Raw genomic sequence first — 21,947 nt, 5'->3', positions numbered from 1 at the left:
ATATTAATATTAATATTAATATTATATGTAAATAAGTATTTGGAGATTTATGTGAGCAACTTCAGTGTTTTTGCGGGAGTATTTTAATTGTTGCTCCTCTCACTGTAGAGATGTGATCATAACTGAGTTGTGAAGTCAAGAAGCCAGTGAGAGACAATCACAGGCAGGACTGTCTTTTTCCCTGAGAAATAATAAGGGAAAACAGTGTAAACCCAGAGTTATAGTCTCAGCAGCAGTTTAACTCTTGCTCACCAGTGCTTTTACCATACAGATGGTATGTGTAAAATAATTTCTCTTACTGAAATTGTTATTTTCCATCTGAGGTCTCTACACATGCTATTTCATGATTTTCTGTTGTGTACGTTCTTTATTTGATGTTCATAAAATTTACAAAACTGGATTTAAAACTAGTCCCTTGCTGAGAATAAGTGTTGTGTTCTCAGAATAATATCTGCTATTAAATAACGTCTTCTCTCCACCAGATGCACTGTTTAGAAACAGAATAAAAGGCAACTACTCTTTTGCAGTGAAATCAACAAGAGGAGAACCTCACCCTCGATAACTCTACTTCAAGTGATCAGGACATTGAGAAATCTTAATGCTGCAAATGTATTTTTGTATTTGGGGGTGGGGGTTTTTTTGTTTGGTTTGGTTTGGTTCCTGGTTTGTTTGCTTTGTTTTTTAATCCAAAGCTCAGTAACTGTGTCCTTCCATCCCATTTCGCCACACCTCAGTTTTCGTTCTTTTTCTCAGCTCAGCCTAGCTCCCCCTTCTCTAGACAAAAATGTTTCTTTTCTCTCAAGAACTTCAAACCACACCCCTCTTCTTTCTACACACCTTTAGGACCCTCTCTGTCATTCCTGAGAGCTGCATGTTATTAGGATACATCCTTTCAGGGCTGTGCATTCAGCCTTGACCGCAGTCTGTACATCTCCAGACTGATATACTGAGGATCCAAGGGGCACAATGTATGAAGGTCCAGACCAGGAGGAGTCAATCCAAATGACACTGAAGTTTGAACTGTATAATTTCGGTCTGTCTAAAATATTTATTGAAGGCAACATTTCATTAATTGGAGTAAGATAAGACATACCTATTAATGCAAGTGGTATACCACAATTTGTAGCAGTTACAGATCAGTGTCATAGTCAAATGTAAACTTAACAGGGGCAGACACTTCAGCAAAAAAGAAAGCCTGTTATGAAGTTGGAGAGGAAGGGAAAAGAGCTAGAACTGGGAGGTTGTTCGAAATCTAAAATAAGAGGCAGATCTGATTGCATTTGAGCTTTTGCCAGTTCTTATTTTGTCCTTGTGGTTTACCAATTCCTCGCTAAACAATAATAGACATTCCTTCATAATTTGATATTTAGCTATTAAAACAATTCAACATATTCTATATATAAGTTAATTAAGACCCCACCTTAAATCAAATGTTTGTGTGTAACAAGCCCAAGTCCAGTGTGGGACAATTTCTCTGCTGCTTTGAAACTCTGGTGTGGTGTGTGTGCCCACATAACATGGGGTAATTCCTGGGCTCTTTGCAGACAGTCCCTGCAGATGTGGGCCTTTCCCTTTGTTAGGCACTTGCCATGTGATCCGTGTGAAGGACTGGAAAGGGCAGTCTTGTAACAACATTATTTCAGGAGGATAATAAGTAGCCATCATAAATTCCTTTTTTAATAGTTTATTGCCGGTTGTAGTCTATTGACAGTGCCTGTTTTATAGCAAGGAGGAAAACAGTTCCTTGTTGGCACTAGTCACTAAAACTGTTTGATAGCTCTGGCCCTTTTTAGTGCCTTCAGAGAAAACCTAGTGGCTCATGAAATGAATCATAAATAGCTGAGTTGAACAAAAGACAGAAAGAGAGAGGAAAAAACAGTCTTGCACTTACTGAAATATGTTTATTTTGGACAATAATCTATTAACTGGTTTAACAAAGATACTTTAAGGCTCAATCCTGCTTTCTCAGCTGGAAGAAAAAAAAATTCCACAATGATTGTATCTTGGGTCTTTATAAGGAGACTGTTTAGCGAAGATTGTTTTTCTTCTAGCTCAGAAATATTACATACAAAACACTTATGTCCCAGTTTTCACCTTTTTTGAAAGAAGAAGCAACACAAACTAGTGCTTGGAATTGTCTTATCGTCACTGTCCTGTTGTGTAACCCTGGATAATTAATTCAATCTCTTGGGTTACTATATAATAGTATTCAGAGAGGGCTGAGAAAGAACTGAATGCCCACTGGGTCCCACGCAATACCAACTCTAACATCTCTAGATGTGTAACATCTCTAGAAATTTATATACCTACTATAAATCATTTTACTCTAAGCCCTAAGACCATCACTCTTAATAAGTTTGTTGAAAGTCCAAAAACCTGAGTGTCCCAGTCAATACCAGGCTCCACTGGACATGTAGGAGGACTTGCCATCTTTAAGGATGCCATTGTATAATTTTGCTAAAGGTCTTTCTCTTTCCCCTCTCCCTCCCCAAGGGCTGTTGAATGGAATCCTAAGACTTCAGTTTCACACTGAAATATTAATCTAAGTTCTTGTCAGTTTTGTCCCTAACCAGCACTTTCCTATGTCATCTATGTGAACAGGGGAATTCTAAGCTCATCTAGAACACACCAGGAAGATCTGACTTTGGACCTAATTTATTTTGGATTAAGTGTGCTGCCAGATGCCAGCTTGAAATACAGGACTGGATGATGGAGCCCATTATATATGTAACAGTGTGACAGAAGTGAGACACCTGAGTTCAGTGTCCTCAGCCTCAGAGGCTGAAAAATTTTGAATGAAATCTATGTTTCCCATTTGTGATGAGAATATCTAAACCATCACCCTTCTTAAGGTGAGCTGCACTGCCAGTGCAAGTGGAATACAGCTCTGGATCCTTTATTTTCAGGCATTTAGTTATGCTTCTGGTACCTGCTTCCTGTTCTGCTAATACTTGTAATTTAATGCTTTTGGTTTTAGTTCCTCAGAAGAGGACTCAAAGCCGCAAAACTCCCATGCTTTCCAAGTGATGCTATTTATGAGGGTTGAGCAGTGCTTACTCACTGTGCTAACCGACACTCTTCACTCCACATAGCTAGAATATGGAATGTCTGTGATTTTATGGAAAAGGTGAATGTAGGTTTGAGCCACCAGTCACTGTGCTAAGGAAATGAAGCCATCCTTCCTACTTCCAGAGAAAATGCTGTAATTGTTTTTTTAGATTTTTATTTTTTACTATATAGCTACTGGTAATATTTTCTTCATCTGAGGTAACCACATACTCTGTGTATGTACAATATGATCCAAAGGAGATATTAGGCCATATTGCCTATGCAGGTGAAGGCAGTTTCCTACAGATATATCCATCAGGTACTTAAACAGTGAAAGGCCAGATAGGATTTCAGATTTCCCCCTGTCCCTAGCATTCTTTGTGAGCCCCTTCTGTGTTCCCATCTTGTAACTGCTTGGGCCTTCTTCTTATTCCTCTTATTAGGTGTACATGCACTGTAGAGAAAACCTGGACAATTTAGGCTGAATTTAGATTTCAGTCCAGGCGGTCTGGTGTTGCCCCTAGTTTCTGTCAGCTTTCATTCTTTATTGTGTTGCAGTCTCATGATTCTATGGGGTGAGAATCTGTGATTTTTATTTTCCCCAAATAGGCTCACATTGCTATAGTTATCCCTGCATTGTTCACTTCAGGATTAGATTTCTCTTGAATTCTCCTTCTGGACACTTGTCCTGAACATCATACATTTCAATCTACCTCTCCACCAAAAAACACTTTGTGCCTATGATTTATGATTGGCGGTGGTTCTCAGTTTGGTCCTATGGCCAACACATAGCATTGGCCTTGTCTGGTGATCTGAGATCTTGTCCCAGCTTCTCTCCTCCTGTCACCTCTTGAGTGTTGGCATTGATTGAGGAAGAAGAACTAACATCTTTGGGTTTAGTGCAAGGAGAGAGAGATGACTTTCTTTAAAAACTTTTAGTGAAGAATCATGATGGCAGAAATTGCCCTTGTGGCATGACCTGCGGTAGACTTCTCTGAGAAATATATGATCTGTTACAGAATGTGTTGGAGACCCCAAGGAGTGGCTAGGGAAATCCAAGCAGAAGTCAATAATGAATATCAGATCACTCCTTCGTATCTGGCACTTACTCTTTTTTTATTCCCTATATGCTTTTAAGACCTAAGGGCACTATTAAATTAAATAAATATTGCAGGTATCCTGTCTTTTATTTGTCAGCAATCTGCAACTGCAGATGAAAGATGCGATTGATGCCAAAATGAGTGTGCAGTGCATATTTGGCCTGGCGTTGCCATGCTAAGAACAAGGCCCTTATGAATGAATCACTGCAGCCACACACAGCCTCAGTGAAACCAACTGGGCAGCTGTTTGTATGCGGCAGACCAGAGGGTGAGGGCCACAAGTCTTGATTTGCACACAGTTACACACAAGTAACTTTGCACTGGTGAATGAATTCCTTTCTTTTTATTACCTCTGCAGCAGAGAGAATTGTCTTCCTTATTTCATGTAAGTTGTAAATGCAAAGTTTCTTGTTATCTTTCAGCACTTGCAGGATCCTGGCCCCCAGCAATAAATTAAACAAATAATTTATTGTATGCCACTGTTTCTTTTTAAGAATTCCAGTCACCTGTGAGCATCTGGTGTAACAGCCCACGTTTTATTAGTGTGTTCTACCTTTCTTTCGCTTGGGTTTCAAAGTCCACTTGCTAGACAGAGTCAGCAAATCTCTTTTTTTCCACTGTCATAGGACACCTACAAGTTTTAGAACTCCACAGAAATGTCTGTGCATGGAGGATGAGTACAGTTTTGTTTGGGTTTTTGTTTGTTTTTTTGTCAGTGTTTTTGTTTGCTTTGTTTTGTCCTGTTCTGTTTTCCCTGTGAGATAGTTTACATATTCTGCCACAATATCTTGTCTTTACAGATGGTTCATTCACTTTTTCAATTGCTATGAAGTCTTAATCCTTCTCTGTCCAGCTTTTCCTCCTCTCACTGGGATGCAGCAGGGCAAGGAAATGCTGTGCAATACTGCCAATATCTGCCTGAAGAGCACTAATCAACTTACTGTGTTTCCTCATGACCTGACCCTTCTGTAGGGAGAAAAACCCTCTTGACTTAATTGATAGTTTAGGAAGACAGGCAGAAATGTTAGAGTCTCCTACTCTTTCGTCCTTTTTATTTTCCCTGCAACTGGGGAAAATAAGTGCAGAGAAGTCTTCCAAACCAAAGAGAAATTTAGAATCATGGAAGCTAAATACATATGCACCCAATCATTTTAGTGATATATTACTTTGCCTAATCATTAACTTAAAATGCCGTATAAGAATTTGTAATCCACAGTAAATCATTTAGTAAGAATGATTTAAATGTACTTCTGGCTAATGTAAAACAGTCCACTTTCCACACTTGGTTGGCTGCCAAATATTGTTTAAGAAAGAGGGGGGATGTGATCCAAGTTGACATAAGTTATGGCAGATATAATGCTCCAATATAGTGGTGGTTTTCAGGTTATTGGGTTTAAGAGATAGGAAGAAGATGACTACGTACTAAGTACATAAGTACTATGAAGATTGCCAGGCCTATTTTGTGCCTTAATTAGGACGCTTTGCAACTCAATGTTCAATTCTTCTCAAAGCCTGCTCAAAAATGCCTTTATGAATATCTTATATGCAATGGCATTGGAAAAGTGAAATGCTGGTTGATTTACTTACAAAACAGGAAAATAAAGAGACTACTATTATGGTAGATACACAGAGTTGCTCTTTTTTGTGTGGTGGAGGAGTTAATGTTTGAAAAACAATTGAACCAAGCATGCTCTGTGCTGAAGTTCAGAAGGAAATGAGAAGCAGTGAGAGGTGACATGTCAAGTGGATGAGTTGTTGAGGAGGGAGACTGGGAATGGCCTTGGTCTTAAAGAACAATATTATCTGAAACACAGTAAATGGTAGTAAACAGTGAGGGTGAGGAAGACATCTTCTGTATCCATAAGTTTTTTGGTTTAGATTTCTATTTGAAAGTAAAGGAGAAACCAGGGATATGTAAATACTGATTCTAATATAGAGAACAGTCCCTTCTGTGAAGTGCTTCCTATTCACTATCTTGTAACAGATACATTATTTCTGCTGTCACAATCAAAATCTTCTGGAAAATGAGAGACTTTTGGATTGACCAGCATTTTGTACCTTCTATCTTTTCTTAGACTAAGATTATATCAGCAGCACATTGGTGCAAAAAGCCCAGGGGAAGTCTGTTTCATAGACACCGCAACATGATGCAGCACAGCCAAAAAACTGGGTGACACTCTTCATAGTCCAGCTGTAGCATCATTGATGAACTAGCTCTAGCCTTGCTGGATCTTCTCCCTCTTGTAGGGCAGTCGCAGAGCCCAGCAATCTGGACAGGTTACTTATGATCTCAGATCCCTCTGATGCATTGCAAGATGCCTATCTCATGGTGTCTATCTGCAAATCACCGTCATGACTTTGCTCTTGTGTGAGGTTTGAGAGCATGTTCCCAGCAGAGGAATGATATGGAAATCAGCTCATTCTGCACAGTCACTATGCAGTTCCTGCAGACATTCCCCCTGTGCCACCCCTTCAATGTTCTTTTGAAAAGTACATCATGGTCAAATGGGTGTAACTCCACTAAACACTGTGCAGGGAGCAGCCTTTGCAAATTCAAGTGTTAATACAACAGAATCAGTGGGTTTACAGAAAAGCAGATTTTAACAACATTGAGAACACTGCATATGAGAGTATGGAAAGCAAGGCTATTCCTCAGGAAGTTAAAAATATCTGTTTAATTAATATATTATATAGCCCAAATGGCCACAAGTGACTAATGACTTTTGAATTAATATTTTTTTGAGTACTCAGATATAACACCTTAAAATTATGTGGTTTTACATAGTGTTTTTGAGCATTTTCTGAAAGTTTTGCTGCTTTTAGCAGAGGTACTCAAAAAGCAGATGCATCTAAAATTAGGGTTAGGAGGCAGACAGCAAAGAGGGGAGGAGGCCTGTTAGTATTTGTTCAAGAGTAGGTGATGTTAAAGGGGGCAGGAAGGTTTTGTGCAGCAGGAAACAAGACAGCCAGGCAATTAAAATGAAACTACGATAAACAGTTTTGAGAGAACTATTTGACCTGTTTGGACCTACTTTCTCCTGCCATTATCACTGACCAGCATCTGTACACCTAGGGGTAACTTACCTCCTGCATGGTGCAGCATCTATTTATGTGGAACTTTACCACTCTTGCTTACAGGTCAGAAACCCCCAGCCAGCCTTGCTTGATGTAAGGTTGCTTGTGGCCACGGCTGGAGTAAAAGAGCAGAGCCCTGGGGAAGGCGATACAAACATGAGTCCAGCTGCAACATTAAGAGTACTACCTGGACACTGGTACGAAGTGCTAGTGCATATCCAAAGGAGAAGACAGCAGAGGATGGCCAACCCTGCCTTAGTGGCATTTATATGTCAAATCAGAATGTCTGGTGGATGTGAGCACTACTCACATTGAGGGGGAGGGGGTCAGCAATGACATTGCTGGGGACTCAGTCACCTTTGGGGAGGAGTCAGTTACATTTTCCTCTGCTTTGGGTACTGCACATACTGACCACATCCCTTGCAAAGCTCCTGGCTCACATACATCTTGGAGCGTGAACTTGGTGAGGTTTGGCGCCACTGCCTCTCCTCCCTCTCTTCTACCCTCTACAGGTGATGATGCAGTAGAGCTCTCATCCTGGCTTAGCTAAAACTGGCCAATGGCATCTCATAGGACCTTGAAGGTCAGGAATTGGGCATTGTCTCTGTGACTGTAGACAGATGGTGTCTGCTGGGCATGCCAGCTTTACCTGCAGCAGAAGAGCAGAAATTGTTTTCTGCTCTGGTGCTTCAGCTCCCTCTAGGAGGATTCAGGGATTCAGAAGCCCTCTGTCTAGGAGTCAGGGTCTGCAGCTGTCTTCCACACCATTCCTCCAACACTATTTTCCAACAGTTCCTGGCTCAAAAGAAAGCCATCTACATAGGGCACCTTCAAGGTCCCTTTGCCTGAAATTCTTGCCTGTCCTTTTCTGCCATTTCCTTTAAACCTGTGGTTGAACCTGCCACAACCTCTAACAGCAGAGGGTTGTCCTTCCATCCCAGTGCATCCAGAACCTGCCATGCTCCAAAGTGCTTGGTCTGTCCCTGTAGTTTGCACATCCCCTGGCTGAGGGAGGAAAACCTGCAAAATGGCATTCTGGGCCATAGCTTTTCTTTGGCTACCCCCGAAAGTCTTATCTGCTCAGCTGACAGCCTTGTTAGCTGTGAAAAAATTAACATGTAAAAGGAGTCATACCAGCATGTCTGTGCACACCACTATTTCGTCTAAACAGCGACACCTCCTGATACCCAGCCTGCAGCTGTGTTAGTGGGTTACTACTCCAATAAAGCTGTTGTTGTTGTTACACGCAGTAAATGACCTCCCGAAGGGCCACCCTTAACAAGAACCATGTCTGCTCCTGCGTTTCATTCAGTGCCAAGCATGCTGTCAGCACTTAACAGCTATTAATAATAACAGAAGGAATTACAAAGCTTCACGGGACAGAATAAAGCCTGCTTAAAGGCAGTTCTTTGAGGGCTGTCCTACTTTGCTTGTATTCATACATCCAAACTGGATCTATTTAAGATGACAAAGTTAAAATTACCAATGTAATGTAATTCCAAGTTTGAAGCCTTGCCAACCATTAACTGCTAAGACTATTTCTATAAACAAAGAGCACTTTCTAAAGGAACATTCACTTCAGCTTTCAACTGTGATTTCCTGGGGGAAACAGTTGTGTTGGTGAAAATTCAAATATGCAGTTTATTCATACATTAATTAAAAAGTATTTATAAAAGCAGGGAAGATTCTGTTTCAGGCATTTTCTGGCAGCTATTTGATTAAAACTGGCTTGAAGCATTCATCATATTCTTCAGGTCCTGTAGCTGGCTGGCAAATGACTACGAATACCTGATATGAAGCTAATTATTTTTAGATGTATTGGGCTAGCCTGGTGCAACTGTGGGCCAGTAACATTATTTTAATTGGTTGCACCTATGGAACCATGACTGAATTTATTCCAATTTTGCAGATAATGGACATCTTAGAAGTTTCTATAGAAGGCTGAAAAAACATATTCATGTATGAACACAAAAAGCAGTGTGTAATTTGTCACTTTTGAAATAGATAGATTTCTCTCAGTTTTCTGTGGCACGTCAGGCAAAGTTTACTCTCACCATGGTCAGAAGGAAGAGAGCTGGGTAACATAATATTCTGCTGTTGAAGGGTGTCAAATTAGGATTAGGTGTCTCTTTAGTAAACAGAAGATGTAAAATTCAACTGCAAGATACAAGTTATGAAATACTTTATATATATTATTATTAAATGTATTGTGACTCCAATTAAACGAGGAATGAACATAATTTATCCTCTGATAATGAACAACAAACAGTAACATCAACTTCTGAAAAATACCAATGGATACTTTTTCCTAGTATTTCCACTCTTGCTTTTCAGTCTTCAGTGACTTAATACAGACTTGTGTCAATAGGCTAAATCAAGATGTGAGCATTTTAGGCATGTCCCCATGTGATTACGAATTACATGCAATTGTACAACCCAAGATGTTCTAAATGGGCTCGTGACACGACTCTGCAATCACACACTTTCTTCTGGCGTCATTGCTTGTGTATTTAACTTGACTAAAATATGTGTCCAGTGCAGCAGAGAAGAATACAAGCAGAGATCCTGTGCTGTGTTCAGGAACCTGCTATCACCTCTATGCCTTTGACAGTGAGTTCTTCAGGCTAGCCTACTTACCTTATATTTTCACATAGATTTTCATACACTATTGAAACAATAGCAAAAATAATAGCCAGAGGGAAAGGGTTATAGTCAGTACTGTTTGCTGGATGTGTAAAAAGCACATGATGAATCTGGCAACCCTAACAATTTCGTTAGTTGTTTTATGGGGTCTAAGGAAAATCTCTGATTTATGTTGCTCTGTGACAGTTTAATGGTGTTGCTCGTTATGAAAAATTGGGGGACCTAATGCTCCCAACACCAATATAAGCAACTAAGTGCCAGATAAAATGAGCCTGAACTCATTAAGTTACACCTGCACCAACAACACTTACACTGATGTTCATTCTGCTCTGATGATATTACAAGTGAATTATTATCCAGTTAGATCACAAACACAGCTTTGATTATGATGGCATGTTTATTCACATTAAGGTTTCACTACTTGTTTGGAAGCAGGAGCATAGTTTTGCAGCTCATTTGGATATTTTTTTTCCTAAACAGATGGAGGAGAGGTTGTTTTTTGTGAAAATAACAGGAAGGTAACATAAAATACTTGAACATGTAATGTAAAAACAACCGTCTCAGTAATGCTACCCTGTGGGTCACCACCTCTTGGTCTCTGTATGGCTAAGTAAACATCAAAGATTAACACATTTGTTGCTTGATTTTGATTAACAGTCAAGAGCAACATGCAGAGCATGGACTGAGAAGGCAAAGGCATTAAAACAGGTATCATAATGTGTAAAAGGAGCTTATTTTTTTTCCCCCCAACCATTACCTGGTTTTCTCTTTTCTGCCATGTTGAGTCTTTCTTTCTCTTCTTGAGTTTTCCCTCCCTTCCATTAAAAGCTAGGCCAAATCCTAACTAATTCTAACATGGGGGCTTGAACAATTTATGAAAGGGCTTGTGCAGTTGCCTACCACAGCAGGAGCTGTGCAAATCTTTTCCACTTTGATGGTCCCAGTGCTGCAGTCTCTCATCAACTGGCACATTAGTCCAGTTCCCACTGACACAGCCTTACAGAAGGTGATTTTTAAACAAGTCATTCTACTCGGTGCATGTGTGTGCTGGGTTCATGCGTATCTGTGTTTGCTCCTGTGGCAGCACAGTGCTGTCTATAGGTGGGCTGATCAGTCCCTGTTCAGTCAGCACAGAGGGCAGGAGGATAAACCACCTGTCTGTCTGCAAAAGACCAAAACAACATAGAAAACTCTACAATAGCGCAGTGTTGGCACACTGCAAAACACTCATATACCTCTGATTTGAGGGCAAAATCTGGGGAAGTGGAATATTATAATAATAATAATAATAATAATAATAATAATAATAACAACAACAATATCTTATTTGAACCGATACAGTAAAAATAATATTTATTTTCTCTTAATATTTTATCAGGATTAATAAGACCACTGTATTGATGGATTATATATGTATATTCACAATAGTGTGTCTCCTTCTGCACATTTTCATGGAAGATTTTGCAGGGAACTTCTGTTTTGTGGCAAAAAAGTCCTGCAGCACCTCTACAGTTCAGAAGAGATTGATTTTTGGTGAAGTCTTAGCTTATTTTCTTCCCTCTCTTAAGAGGGTATAAGCAGAGTCAGGCTGAATGGTTTCGTAATGCATGTGTATTTCGAAAAAGATAATGAAACTCTTTTCATGATGTCTGTGCTGTGGTAACTGCTGTCCTGCTCTGCATAAATGCAGAAGGTGGCCTGTTAAATGGTGAAAAACAAATGGTGACAAACAAAAATAGCAAAGAGGTGCAAATCACAGCCCTCTCAAACTGCCATCTTGTGCCAGGCCTCTGTGTGAGGCAAAGCTCTGTCAGCTGACCACAGGGATGTGTGGCAGGTGCCTGGGGACAAAAGGCAATGTGACAAGTCAATGCTGCCTTGAATGCCAGTGTTGACTGTTTCTGGCTAGGTTTGGGTTGCAGAGCAGCAGAAAAACAAGAAGGGTACCTCAAGTAGTGCCCATTAACATAGAAGCTACCACCAGTTTCATGGTTAGAAGTTTAAAATGTACACCTCTTTGTTTTAGGTTTGACTGTTCGTCAGTTTGTGTTGGAAGTCATGTATTTGGACTGCTTTATTGTTCTGTATTTCTTTACGTATGTCTTCAGCTGACAGAGTATGAAGCTTTACCTTAGAGCTCAGCTCTTGAGCAGACTCGCTGAACTGTAAGTAAAGAGGACGCTGCGGTTATGCAAAACATGAAATTATCGGGTCATCTACCCAGGGCTGTTAACAGCATGCCCTGTTCCCTAAGAAGCAAGCACAGCGTCTTACATATAGAGCGACAGAGTGACAGTTCATCTGCAAAAATAAACAAATAAACAAAATGAAATCTGACACAATATAACCCAAATAGGAGAGCAATAATCTCATCCTAGGATTTTATAAAAGTACAAGAGCTACTCTGCTAGAGCATGTCTCATGGTGTTTGCTAAATAGCATGTGTAGATATAATCAATTGTTCATTAGAGATGCCACACACGACACAGATACAAACAATCATGCCATTACTGATTTACCCTTGACCCTGTGCTGTTATCACATAAGGAATGAGGTGCAAGACCACAAGAGCTAGGGAGCAATTTTTCCTCTTCCCTGTGGGAAAACTTCTTCATCACTTTGCAATTATTGTTCAGGAAGGCACAAGCCTGCTACATATCAAAATTAGACTACATGTACCTTTGGAGGTGTCAACACTATGCTGTGAGATCTCTCAAAGTAACCCCCATCAGTACTGGGGAAAGCTCTCCCATGAGCTCACTGCAGTCAGGAAGGTGAGAAAAGCCTCTCTGCTGTACCACATGCAACTCCTGCAGCTGCTGCAAGTCATTCCACGTCTGAAGGGCAACAAGTGTCTCTAAATCAGGTCTTTTTGAAGAGACTCCCTACACTCCCCACCTGCTCTATGAGGCTTTTCATCACATCACAGGTGTGTGATGAATAATTTCTGTTGGATTAAGCTGTACCAAAAAACACACCATAGGAGATCAAGGCGTATTTCAACTGCTAATCAGCATCCAGTCCACAGGAGTAAGTCTGATATAAACCTCTCCAACATGCAGTGCATGTGGACACTGGGTTCTCTGCACCTGCCGTTTCCCTTTCAGATCCACTTCCGCTGAGCAGTGCTGCTCAGCTAACGCAGGCACAGCCCAGGAGATCCCCCACCTGGCTCTGTTGTATGCTTCTCTGACAAACACACTGATTCACATTGGGGATGGAGCAGCAACAGCGATGTTCAGCAGGTCCTGTTGATGTCTATTCACCCTGACAGCTAAAGTGGAGCCAATAACGATACTTGCAGCAGGCACAGACTACCGTAGGTGCTGTATACAAACAGCATGCCCTAGTTCTTCGCAAATGACCCTTGGACTCCCCCCTGCTCCTTCATGCAGACAGAAGCCTGTCCCATTAGGTCACAGCGGTGAGGAGGAGGAGATGGAGGTGCATGTGAGTGCACTGTGCAGTCCTTCCAAATGTCTCCACTCCTGCTGTGAGAGTGGGGACGGGTACAATGTTCTTTGGCGATTTCACTGGGTCTTTCACAACGAGTATTTTTTTCTTGAATAAGCCAACCCTTGGTTGTGAGAGAGCACAAGATACTTTTCATCTTTAGTATTCGTAGCAAAGGACAAAAGCTTGGGCTCCCCGGGCTCAAACGCCGGGTGTCTCACAACGAGGGGCCGCTTACAAAGTGTCGGCTCTGCATTTCTGACACCCGTCGAGTCAGTGGGGGAACAGATCTCCTTACACCCACACAGTTTTAACTCGGGCGGGTGAGTAGAGCAGGCACCGGCGGCGCCTGCGGGGCTGCCGCGCCGGCACAGCATCTCCGCGGCCGCGGCTGCACCCGGGAGGCCCCGGCACCCTCTGGCGCTGCCGGCGCGGCGAGACAGCCGGGCACTCACCGCTCCGGCCCGGGGGGAGCCCCTCGGCCGCGGTCCAGCTGGGACACGGCCCCGCGGGAGCGGGGGCTCGGGCTCCACGCGGGATGGAAGCAGCAGCATCCGCCCCGCGGGGAGGGGCCGCCGCACTGGGGCCTGCCGTGTGCGTCACTAGGGCTCTCTGGAGAGGAACGAGCCCTACTTAAAGGTTTATTTTTTTTCCCGGAGACCCAGATTTCCTAAATCCCGATTCAGTTTAAAAATAGCTCTTCGAAGGACTTCAGCGCCCCCGCCCGTGCGTGGTCTGCGCTGGGGAGCATCACTCGCACAGGAGTACCCGGGTCGGGAACGGGAACAGCTGGTGAAATTCGGCTGCTGTGGGAAGTGCTGCTAAAGCACAGCAAACAGAACGGTGCCTGGTGTACTCCCGTACTCACTCGCAGATACGGCAGCGCCGGTGTTAAAAAGCAGATTTTGGATTTAATCTGAGAAGAAATTTGCACGCTGCAGCATGTGGCATTCAGTATCTGGAAATAGCTCCTCGAACTTAGAAAAGCTCTGCGCAGAGTTTTTACTGAAATGAATAGATCGTGCTCAGTTTCATATCAATAGACATGGCTCTACTGATTTCATATGTTAACCAGTTTATGATCAAAATCTTATAAATAGAGTTATATTAGGAAAAATCCCAAGAACGCATGCAGGGTTACATAGCTGAAAATACATACGGTGTTCTGTCACTATGACTAGAATGCAAGACACCTTAAACTATTAAAACCCCAGCATTCTGCAGGTCTGCATTAGCATTGCAGACAATGTGGAAGAATGCAATTTTGCTTAAAAAGCACCAGCTTAAATTAAAAGTGGATTGAGAAAAATCTCAAATACAGTCTTCCAGGTGCTTTGTGCAGTTACACCAGTATAATCTAAGGCTGTGACAATTCACCTTGGTTGAAGACTCACCCAAAAAGGTTTGTTCTTTTGCTCATCATAGGGCAGAAAGAAATCATAGGGCTAAGAAGTGAATTCATGTGATGGTTACATCCCAGTAAAACACAAAAAACCCAGCCCCCAAATCCTAAAAACAAAGAAAACACACATACCCCCCCCAACAAGCCCCAAAACCCTAAAGTTAAAAAGACTGTTAAAACAGAAAAAAAGGGGATGAAAGTAGAAGGTGGAAGGAAGAGAAGGAAGAAAAAGCCTTTACAGAACTTCTCTCTGTTCTTAAAATTGATGATCAGCACTCAGTACAACAGGGAAATGTCATCACCCTGGAGTTTCTCAAATATCTGTTGAGCATGAAAAGACTCCCACAAAATTCAGACAGAATTCATCTGACGAGTCAAGATCATTTCAATATGTCGCTATTTAAACTTAATATTCAATCTTCTCTTTAAAGAGAAACCCAGGGCTCTTTCAATTATTTTCAATGAATATAGTGTTGCTAGAAGTAAACTTTAAATCAATATGGAGTCCACAGTGCAACCTTCTGGGTTTTCTTATATTTACTCTGTATGATTTGATGCAATAAAAATAAAGATATGATTACCTCATGAAATTTATGTTGGGGGGGTGGGGGAAGGCAGGAGGAAAGAGCAGCAGGAAAAATCTGTGGTGTCTGACTGAAGGAATTTTCTTGTTGTGGGGGAGGGTGACTGGGCAGAAATTTTGACCCCAGTCCTGCAATCGGATCCATCAAGCCTGACCCCTGTGCTACTGCAGTGCTTGCTGGAGTCAGCAGAACTAAGTGCTAAGTGCAGGGCTCTGTCCATGTGGAACTAACTGGGGATTTGGGACCTTCCAGTTTCCTACTGTGGAGGGAAGATGAGTTCACCTCTGTGTAAATTCCAGAAAAGGAGAAAGACACTTCCATAAGAGAAACTTGCACTTATTTTTAGATCTTCTGTTCTCTCACTCAATCCCATAGAGGTCATGCTGAACACAGCATGTCTCTCCTTCTCCAACTACACGTGCCTCCCCTTCTCCAACTACCTGCTAACACCCGGCCATCACTGCTGAAAAACAGTGTGTCCCATATTTCTCTAACAAGAAAAACCTCACACAAAGTTTGCAGTCACTGTTCAGTAGCTGCTTCTGCAGTTGCTAATCCAGCTTTGAGTCTGTTTAAATGATGTGTCCCAAATACGACCACTGTCAATGTCTTTTCCATCACTGTGGAGCACAGCGGTTTTTTTGTGCTCCCCACAAATGCTTTATTTCTTGGCAACTTCTAAGTATACAGGACAGGGAGGTGTGCACCTGCAAGGTCCATGCAGCTGGGCAGTGTTCTGAATGCACATCTCCATCCAGAGCTATGTCTCCTAATTGCTAAAGGAGCTGCAAAGAAACTCTAAGACTTCCAGCTGTCAAGTACATCAGGTTGGTGTGCAACCATCTGTGCTCAAATGCCAAGCTTCTCCAGCGCCCAGGTATGGGATCAATCACAAATGGATGGAATCTGGCAAGAGCCAAGACAGCTGTGTTCAAAGTAAGAGAAAGTTGATGCCTTCCATAATGGACACCCGGTTTGAGCTGTGCTGTGCCAGGCCAGAAGACTGACCTGCAGGCACACCAGCAGTGCACCGCTTGGGTACTTTGGACAGTGACCATTGCCCTCTGGAGCGTTTTTTGTGGTGCCCACTCCAGCAGGTGAGAGCCGAGATCAGCTTTTGGTTTGACCCCTCTGAGGGAGATAGGCAAACCTAATAGGGTGTCCTGGGGTCACTGTATGATACTGTATTCCCTATTGTAGGGTTGCACCTTTAAGACAGATCTGAGAGAGAGAGGGGAAGGCGGCCTGTATTCAAAAACACAGATAACTCGCTCACTCTCTCCCCAGCTCTCAGCTCTGCAGCAGGGCAGAGAGATGCATTCTCTCGCTTTTTAGCTAGTTTCTTGTTCGTTAGCTGAAGCAAGGAGTTTTCCTGGGACTGTCCAGCTCTGGTCTGGAACATCACCACCAGGAGGCCCCGCACCGCGGCCTAGAGGGGCCCACACAGCACCCCAGCTCTGGAGAGAGCAGAGCCACACCTACAGAAAGGACTCTGAATTTACCACGTTTTCTCCACAACAAAAAGGTTCATTATCTAACATTATTCATTTTGTTCCTGCATGGACTTTGCTTGTTAAATAAACAGGTTTTTTCACTTTCCTCCAAGAAATTTCTTTCTGAACCTGGTGGGTAGGGGCTGCTGAAACCTGCCTTCTATTAGAGGACACATTAATTTCGGACGTTTCCTCCTATTTTATCTCGAACTAAGACATGGGATCATCATAATGATATACTAGCTTGTCCAGCTCTGACGCACTTCTAGGCACATTCAAAAACAAAACCTGAAATATATGTGGAAAAATAAAATAAAAATGTAGGGACTTATGGCATTGTCATTGCTCTGGGGTTTAAAAAGCTCCCAAGGAAAGCTTTTTTGGATCTTCATTCTGGATGGCAAAATTTCAGAGCTAATACACCTTATCCTTTGTTAAATACAGCTGTAAATACATTTCACAGAACCACAGAATATTGTTAATTGAAAGGGGCCCACAAGGATCATCAAGTCCAAATCTTAAGTGAATACCTCATATAGGAATCAAACCCACAGTCTTAGTGTTCAGCAACACCATTCTCTAATCAAATAAGCTAATCTCAAGTTGTTGTGGATTCAATGCATGGAACCACCTGAACCTGAGCAAGAACATTCACTACAGCCCACACTGGGGGCAACGTGAAGCCTGGGTTGTGTGCCTAAGACCCACATTCAAATAAGAAAGGACCTCACAGATGTTCCATCACAGCCCTCCCACAGAGTGTGGGTGCAGCAGCTGTGATTGTCAGTCCTTAACAGTGGTAGGATCACACAACTCTGTAGAGGCTTCAGAAAGATGCCATTTTCTGTAGTGACATTAACCTAGTAGTTATTAGACTACTGGTGGGAGACCTCCCATCAGGTGGGGAAGGGAACTAACTGAATTTGATGCATGCAGGATCTCTTAGAGATCTATGTAAAAGTGGGCAGAAGTCACTATTTGTTTTCTCTGTTCTGAGATGCTCTGTCTCAAGCAGGATGCTCCAAAGAATGTCTACAGGACAGGGTTGTGGAACAGGACTGAGTTGTACAGGTAAACCAAGCAGAAGAAGTCTAATAAGTCTAGTAGACTGGACTTATTAATGAGTAAGCTAGTCTAAAGAATCAGACAAAATTAAGACATAATATTCACTTTCATGGATCAGACACTTGAGCACTTTTGAAGTTTCTCAAGCAATTAAGAATGAAAATACATCAAGAGAAAATCAAGTGTTCTCTAAAGATGCTGGATGTCCAGGAGCAATCATGACCTTCCACAAACATCTTGTGCATTCACAGCTCACGCTGGTTTCAGCAAGTCTGAAAATTAAGCTTCTTGTTGGGGAATCCTAATATAGATTTATATCGTTGAGTTTCATGGTTTTGCTATTAATAGTTTTGCTATTAAATAATTAATAGCTCTGCTATTAAGCTGCATCGCAAAGAGCTAGTGAACTTTGACAGAGAAGAAGGAAGGGATCAGTTAAATATCTTCAGTGATACTGAACTGTGTGTCAATATCAAGATCTTGCTCACACTGTCTTATCACACAAGTATTTAAAGAAAATATTTTTTTGGATTCTTGTTGGCATCTCTTAGGATTGTTGTCTCTTGTCTGTGATGATTTTATGAAGACAGAGGGTATATTTCCTCATAACGTGGAGGGGACAAGTTATTACAGGCATAGTCTTCCAGCAGTCCTTCTGGCTCATCAGAACTGTCTTCTGGCCTGAAAAGAGTAAGAGGAGCAGATGCAAAAAGAATTTACCAAACACAGAACATGCAAGTAATATCAGTGCTTCATCTTCCCAGCCTTATCTGGGCAAAGTACTCCCTGGCTCCTTGAGAAAATGCTATGAGATGAAGTTCTACTGAGATTCAGCTGTTTCCTGTGTTTTTTTTCATGAAGTTTGAAAGTGTCAGGAGGTGACCTTTGTCTTCGCCCTCCCTATGCCTGTCACCCATATTGCTGAGGACAATGGGTCAGTCAGCAGTTTTTCAAACAGACTTTGATAAATGAACTAACAGTGACTTGTGCTGTAGAAAGGATATAATTATGAGTAATTCCTATAATTACAGTATTTTTCCTAGAGGAAAGAACTATATAAAATTATTTTGTGTACAATTTGAGCAGCTACAAACTGCTGTGCAACATCAGCAATCTTGTTTACGCCTCAAAAATATGAAAAGTGGAAGGGCTGGAAGGTTGTTACAGTAGGAGAGGAACATGTTGTGACCAGGCGTATTCAGGAGCGAGAGCATCTGGTACCAGACTGATTCTTGCATTGTTGCAGAAATGCTGTTTGTGTGCTGACTCATGTGTTGTGATTTGAGTGGAAGCCTCTGGCTGTACACATAATAGACTAAAGGTGGTAAGTAAGATAAGCGTAAAAACACCACCACAAACAGGAGCATATATATCTTAAAAGACATTTAGTTGACTGAAAATTGAAAGGCATTTTTAAGTGAATTTAAATTTAAATTGTATAAAAACACTTTACAGGAAAAGTATGTTTCCTCACGCAAGAAAAATTCCTAACAAAAACAAAAAAAAGTCTGAGGAAGGATAATACCCTGAACTAGCTGTAGCTTCCTATGAAACCACGCATAGTACTTAAAACATTCAGAAGCCTGTGTCCAAACACACTGTTCAAAAGATGTACCTCTGATTCCTGGTGTTCTCTGCAGGGTAAGTAGTGTAGTTCTCATCTCCAGTAAAAGCCAGGTTATCCAGGGCGTAGGCAGGGCAGAAGTGAGGAGAACCCGGGCTGAGAACCGGCGAGGCGCTGGGGGGAACAGCACTGCAGCAGCTGAGTGCTGGGTGAAGGTAGCTGGGACTCACAGCAGCGCCTTCCTGGGACGGGTAGGGTGGAGGGATGTACTGCACCACTGTGGCACCATGGAAAGTTATAGGCTGGTTAATGCCGGTGAAGACAAAGGACTGTCCGCTTGCAGTCTGGTCAAGTTCCGACGTATTTTCCTCTCTTTCTTTACAGGGCTTGCACGTAAGCATGTTAAATTTACAAACAGCTATCAGAATAAAAGTCACCCCAACAGACAGCAGAATAGGCCCTAGTAACTGAGTCCACTCCAGGTGAGTAATGCCATCATATTTTATCCATCCCATCACAGTGAAAGTGATCCCCACCAGTCCCAAAAACACACCTGAAAAGAGCAGGGTTGTGCCAGCTTTATCCCCATCTGACACCAGGGCATCAGATCTGTTTGGCTGACAAGGAGTGACAGAAAAGACATTCAAGGAGAAATCTTCTACATTGTTGTTGTTTTGCTCCATTACTGAGTATAATGTATCTTCTCCCTCAAGAGAAAGGGGGCTTGTAAAGGACTTGGCAGAGCATTTAAAGTTGAAGGTTCAGGTTAGTTATACAAGAACTTTGCATGTGTATGGTTAACAGAGTCCATCACGTGAAAGAATAAATTTTGCTTGGAAGAATAAAGGTCTGGGAAGTGAAGCCTGAAGCCATCACCAAAGATTTCTTGAATTACCACCATCACTTCCAAAATGGTTTCACCCCTGCATGGCTGCCTGTTTCTTTGTGTTTCTTCTTCTTTAATTTAGCACCCATGATACTGTGCCCATTCTGGATAGAAGAAAAAGCAAGCTGGAGCTATCACAGCTTTTCCTTGGCACCAGCTAGCTGATGCATCCAGCATATGGACAGCACATGTTTAGTCAACAGCAGTGAGGAGATCCTTGCTCTCCACTTCCTGCTCCATTTTCTGCAGGAAAATTCCACATGGCCATTGGTAGGAATGCTTTTTCATGCTCTGAAGTGTGACATATATAGTCATGCCTGGACATCTGCTGCAGCTCATTTTGCAGTTCATGGTTTAAAAAAATATCAAAGTAGACTTTCTGATATTTTTCTGGGACAACCACTAGGCAAGCAGGAGGGTAAGTGGCAACAGGATGGTGAGCACTGAACAGCCTGGGAGAGCTGTTGGCTGTGGGAGAAATGTTATTTCAGGCCAGCCAAAACTTTCCAGCTGGTTGAAGGTAGCATAATTACCCTGTAATTTCCCCTAAATTGTGGACATTTTTTGTTGTGGGATTTCCACACCTTCTTTAAGGTTTATACAGAATAATGCCCAAATACCCTGCACAGCACATCACTGCAGGAATGAGAAAGCATCTCCTGTTATGCTAAGCTTGACAGAGTGGGGAATCTTATCCTGTACTCAAAAGTACCTAGGATATTTCTTCATATCACAATGAATTGTTCTGCTGAACTTATGTCTCATACACTAAACAGATAGATCACTGAATTTTGAGATTTTCTGTTTCCTAACAGTTTCAGACTGAAGTAATTGCTGTTGGAGTGTTCTGGTAGAATGTCTTTGTACAATTCCTTGAGGAAAAATCTCCAAGTACTCTGTCTGTTTTGACTAGCATGGCAGGGTACTATACACAGGACATTGATTACTACTCAGGCAGTAGAACACATAATGCTATTTCCTGCTACCAGCAGCTCTGGGGGAGCAAGCTTATCCTGAGATTTATAAGATTAAAAATAGCTCTAGAACTAAAAAATTCATCTTTCAGACTGCTTCTTCAAAGTCAGTAAAAGTGCCTTTAGTCCACTGTGCATTCACAAAACACAAACAAGACAACAAACAAACTGTTGTGTGACAACAGCTCTCTTCTGGAAAGGGCTACTCACCAAATTTGGCACCTTCAGAACTGAAGCTGAATGCAATTGCAGATGTCTTTCTCATTTTTTAGCACATAGACCTTGAAGAATATTCGTGCTGGATTCCTTAAAAAAACAGCTGTTAAGTTTCCAAACTCAGCATTATTGAGTCGGTCCTATTACCCATGGTGTCAACAAATTTTCTGACAAATACACTCAAGATCAGCCTATCCCACAACACTAAGTCTGGTCAGGATTCTCTGCAACTCTTGAGCAAAGAGATCAGTCTTGCAATGCAGTGGTTTTGTATGATGACAACTAAACTAGAAAGTGCTGAAATACTAGATAAACTGTCCTTCTACTGGTAATTATAGCCAAAGTCTAAGTCATCTTCAACCTTACATTTGTTAAACTTAATGGAATGAACTGTTACTGCTCTTTACAAGTCAGGTTTTTCCATACCATGAATCATTCTTGCCA

At 41.9% G+C, this 21,947-nt stretch overlaps 1 protein-coding gene across 1 annotated transcript; it reads right to left on the bottom strand.

The window, feature by feature from the left end:
* Positions 1 to 14,902: 14,902 nt before the first annotated feature.
* Positions 14,903 to 21,716, bottom strand: TMEM174 (transmembrane protein 174). Its single transcript, XM_010392806.4, has 2 exons — positions 19,479 to 21,716; positions 14,903 to 18,544 (listed from the first exon to the last, which is right to left on the bottom strand). Exons 1-2 carry the CDS (start codon positions 20,108 to 20,110, stop codon positions 18,442 to 18,444), a joined length of 735 nt encoding a protein of 244 aa, XP_010391108.1. The 5' UTR covers positions 20,111 to 21,716; the 3' UTR covers positions 14,903 to 18,441.
* Positions 21,717 to 21,947: the final 231 nt, after the last annotated feature.

The sequence above is a fragment of the Corvus cornix genome, chromosome Z (assembly GCF_000738735.6).
Source record: "Corvus cornix cornix isolate S_Up_H32 chromosome Z, ASM73873v5, whole genome shotgun sequence".
Taxonomy (NCBI): domain Eukaryota; kingdom Metazoa; phylum Chordata; class Aves; order Passeriformes; family Corvidae; genus Corvus; species Corvus cornix.
The sequence above is the reverse complement of the archived record's forward strand: the minus strand, read 5'-3'. Positions and strand labels throughout refer to the sequence as shown.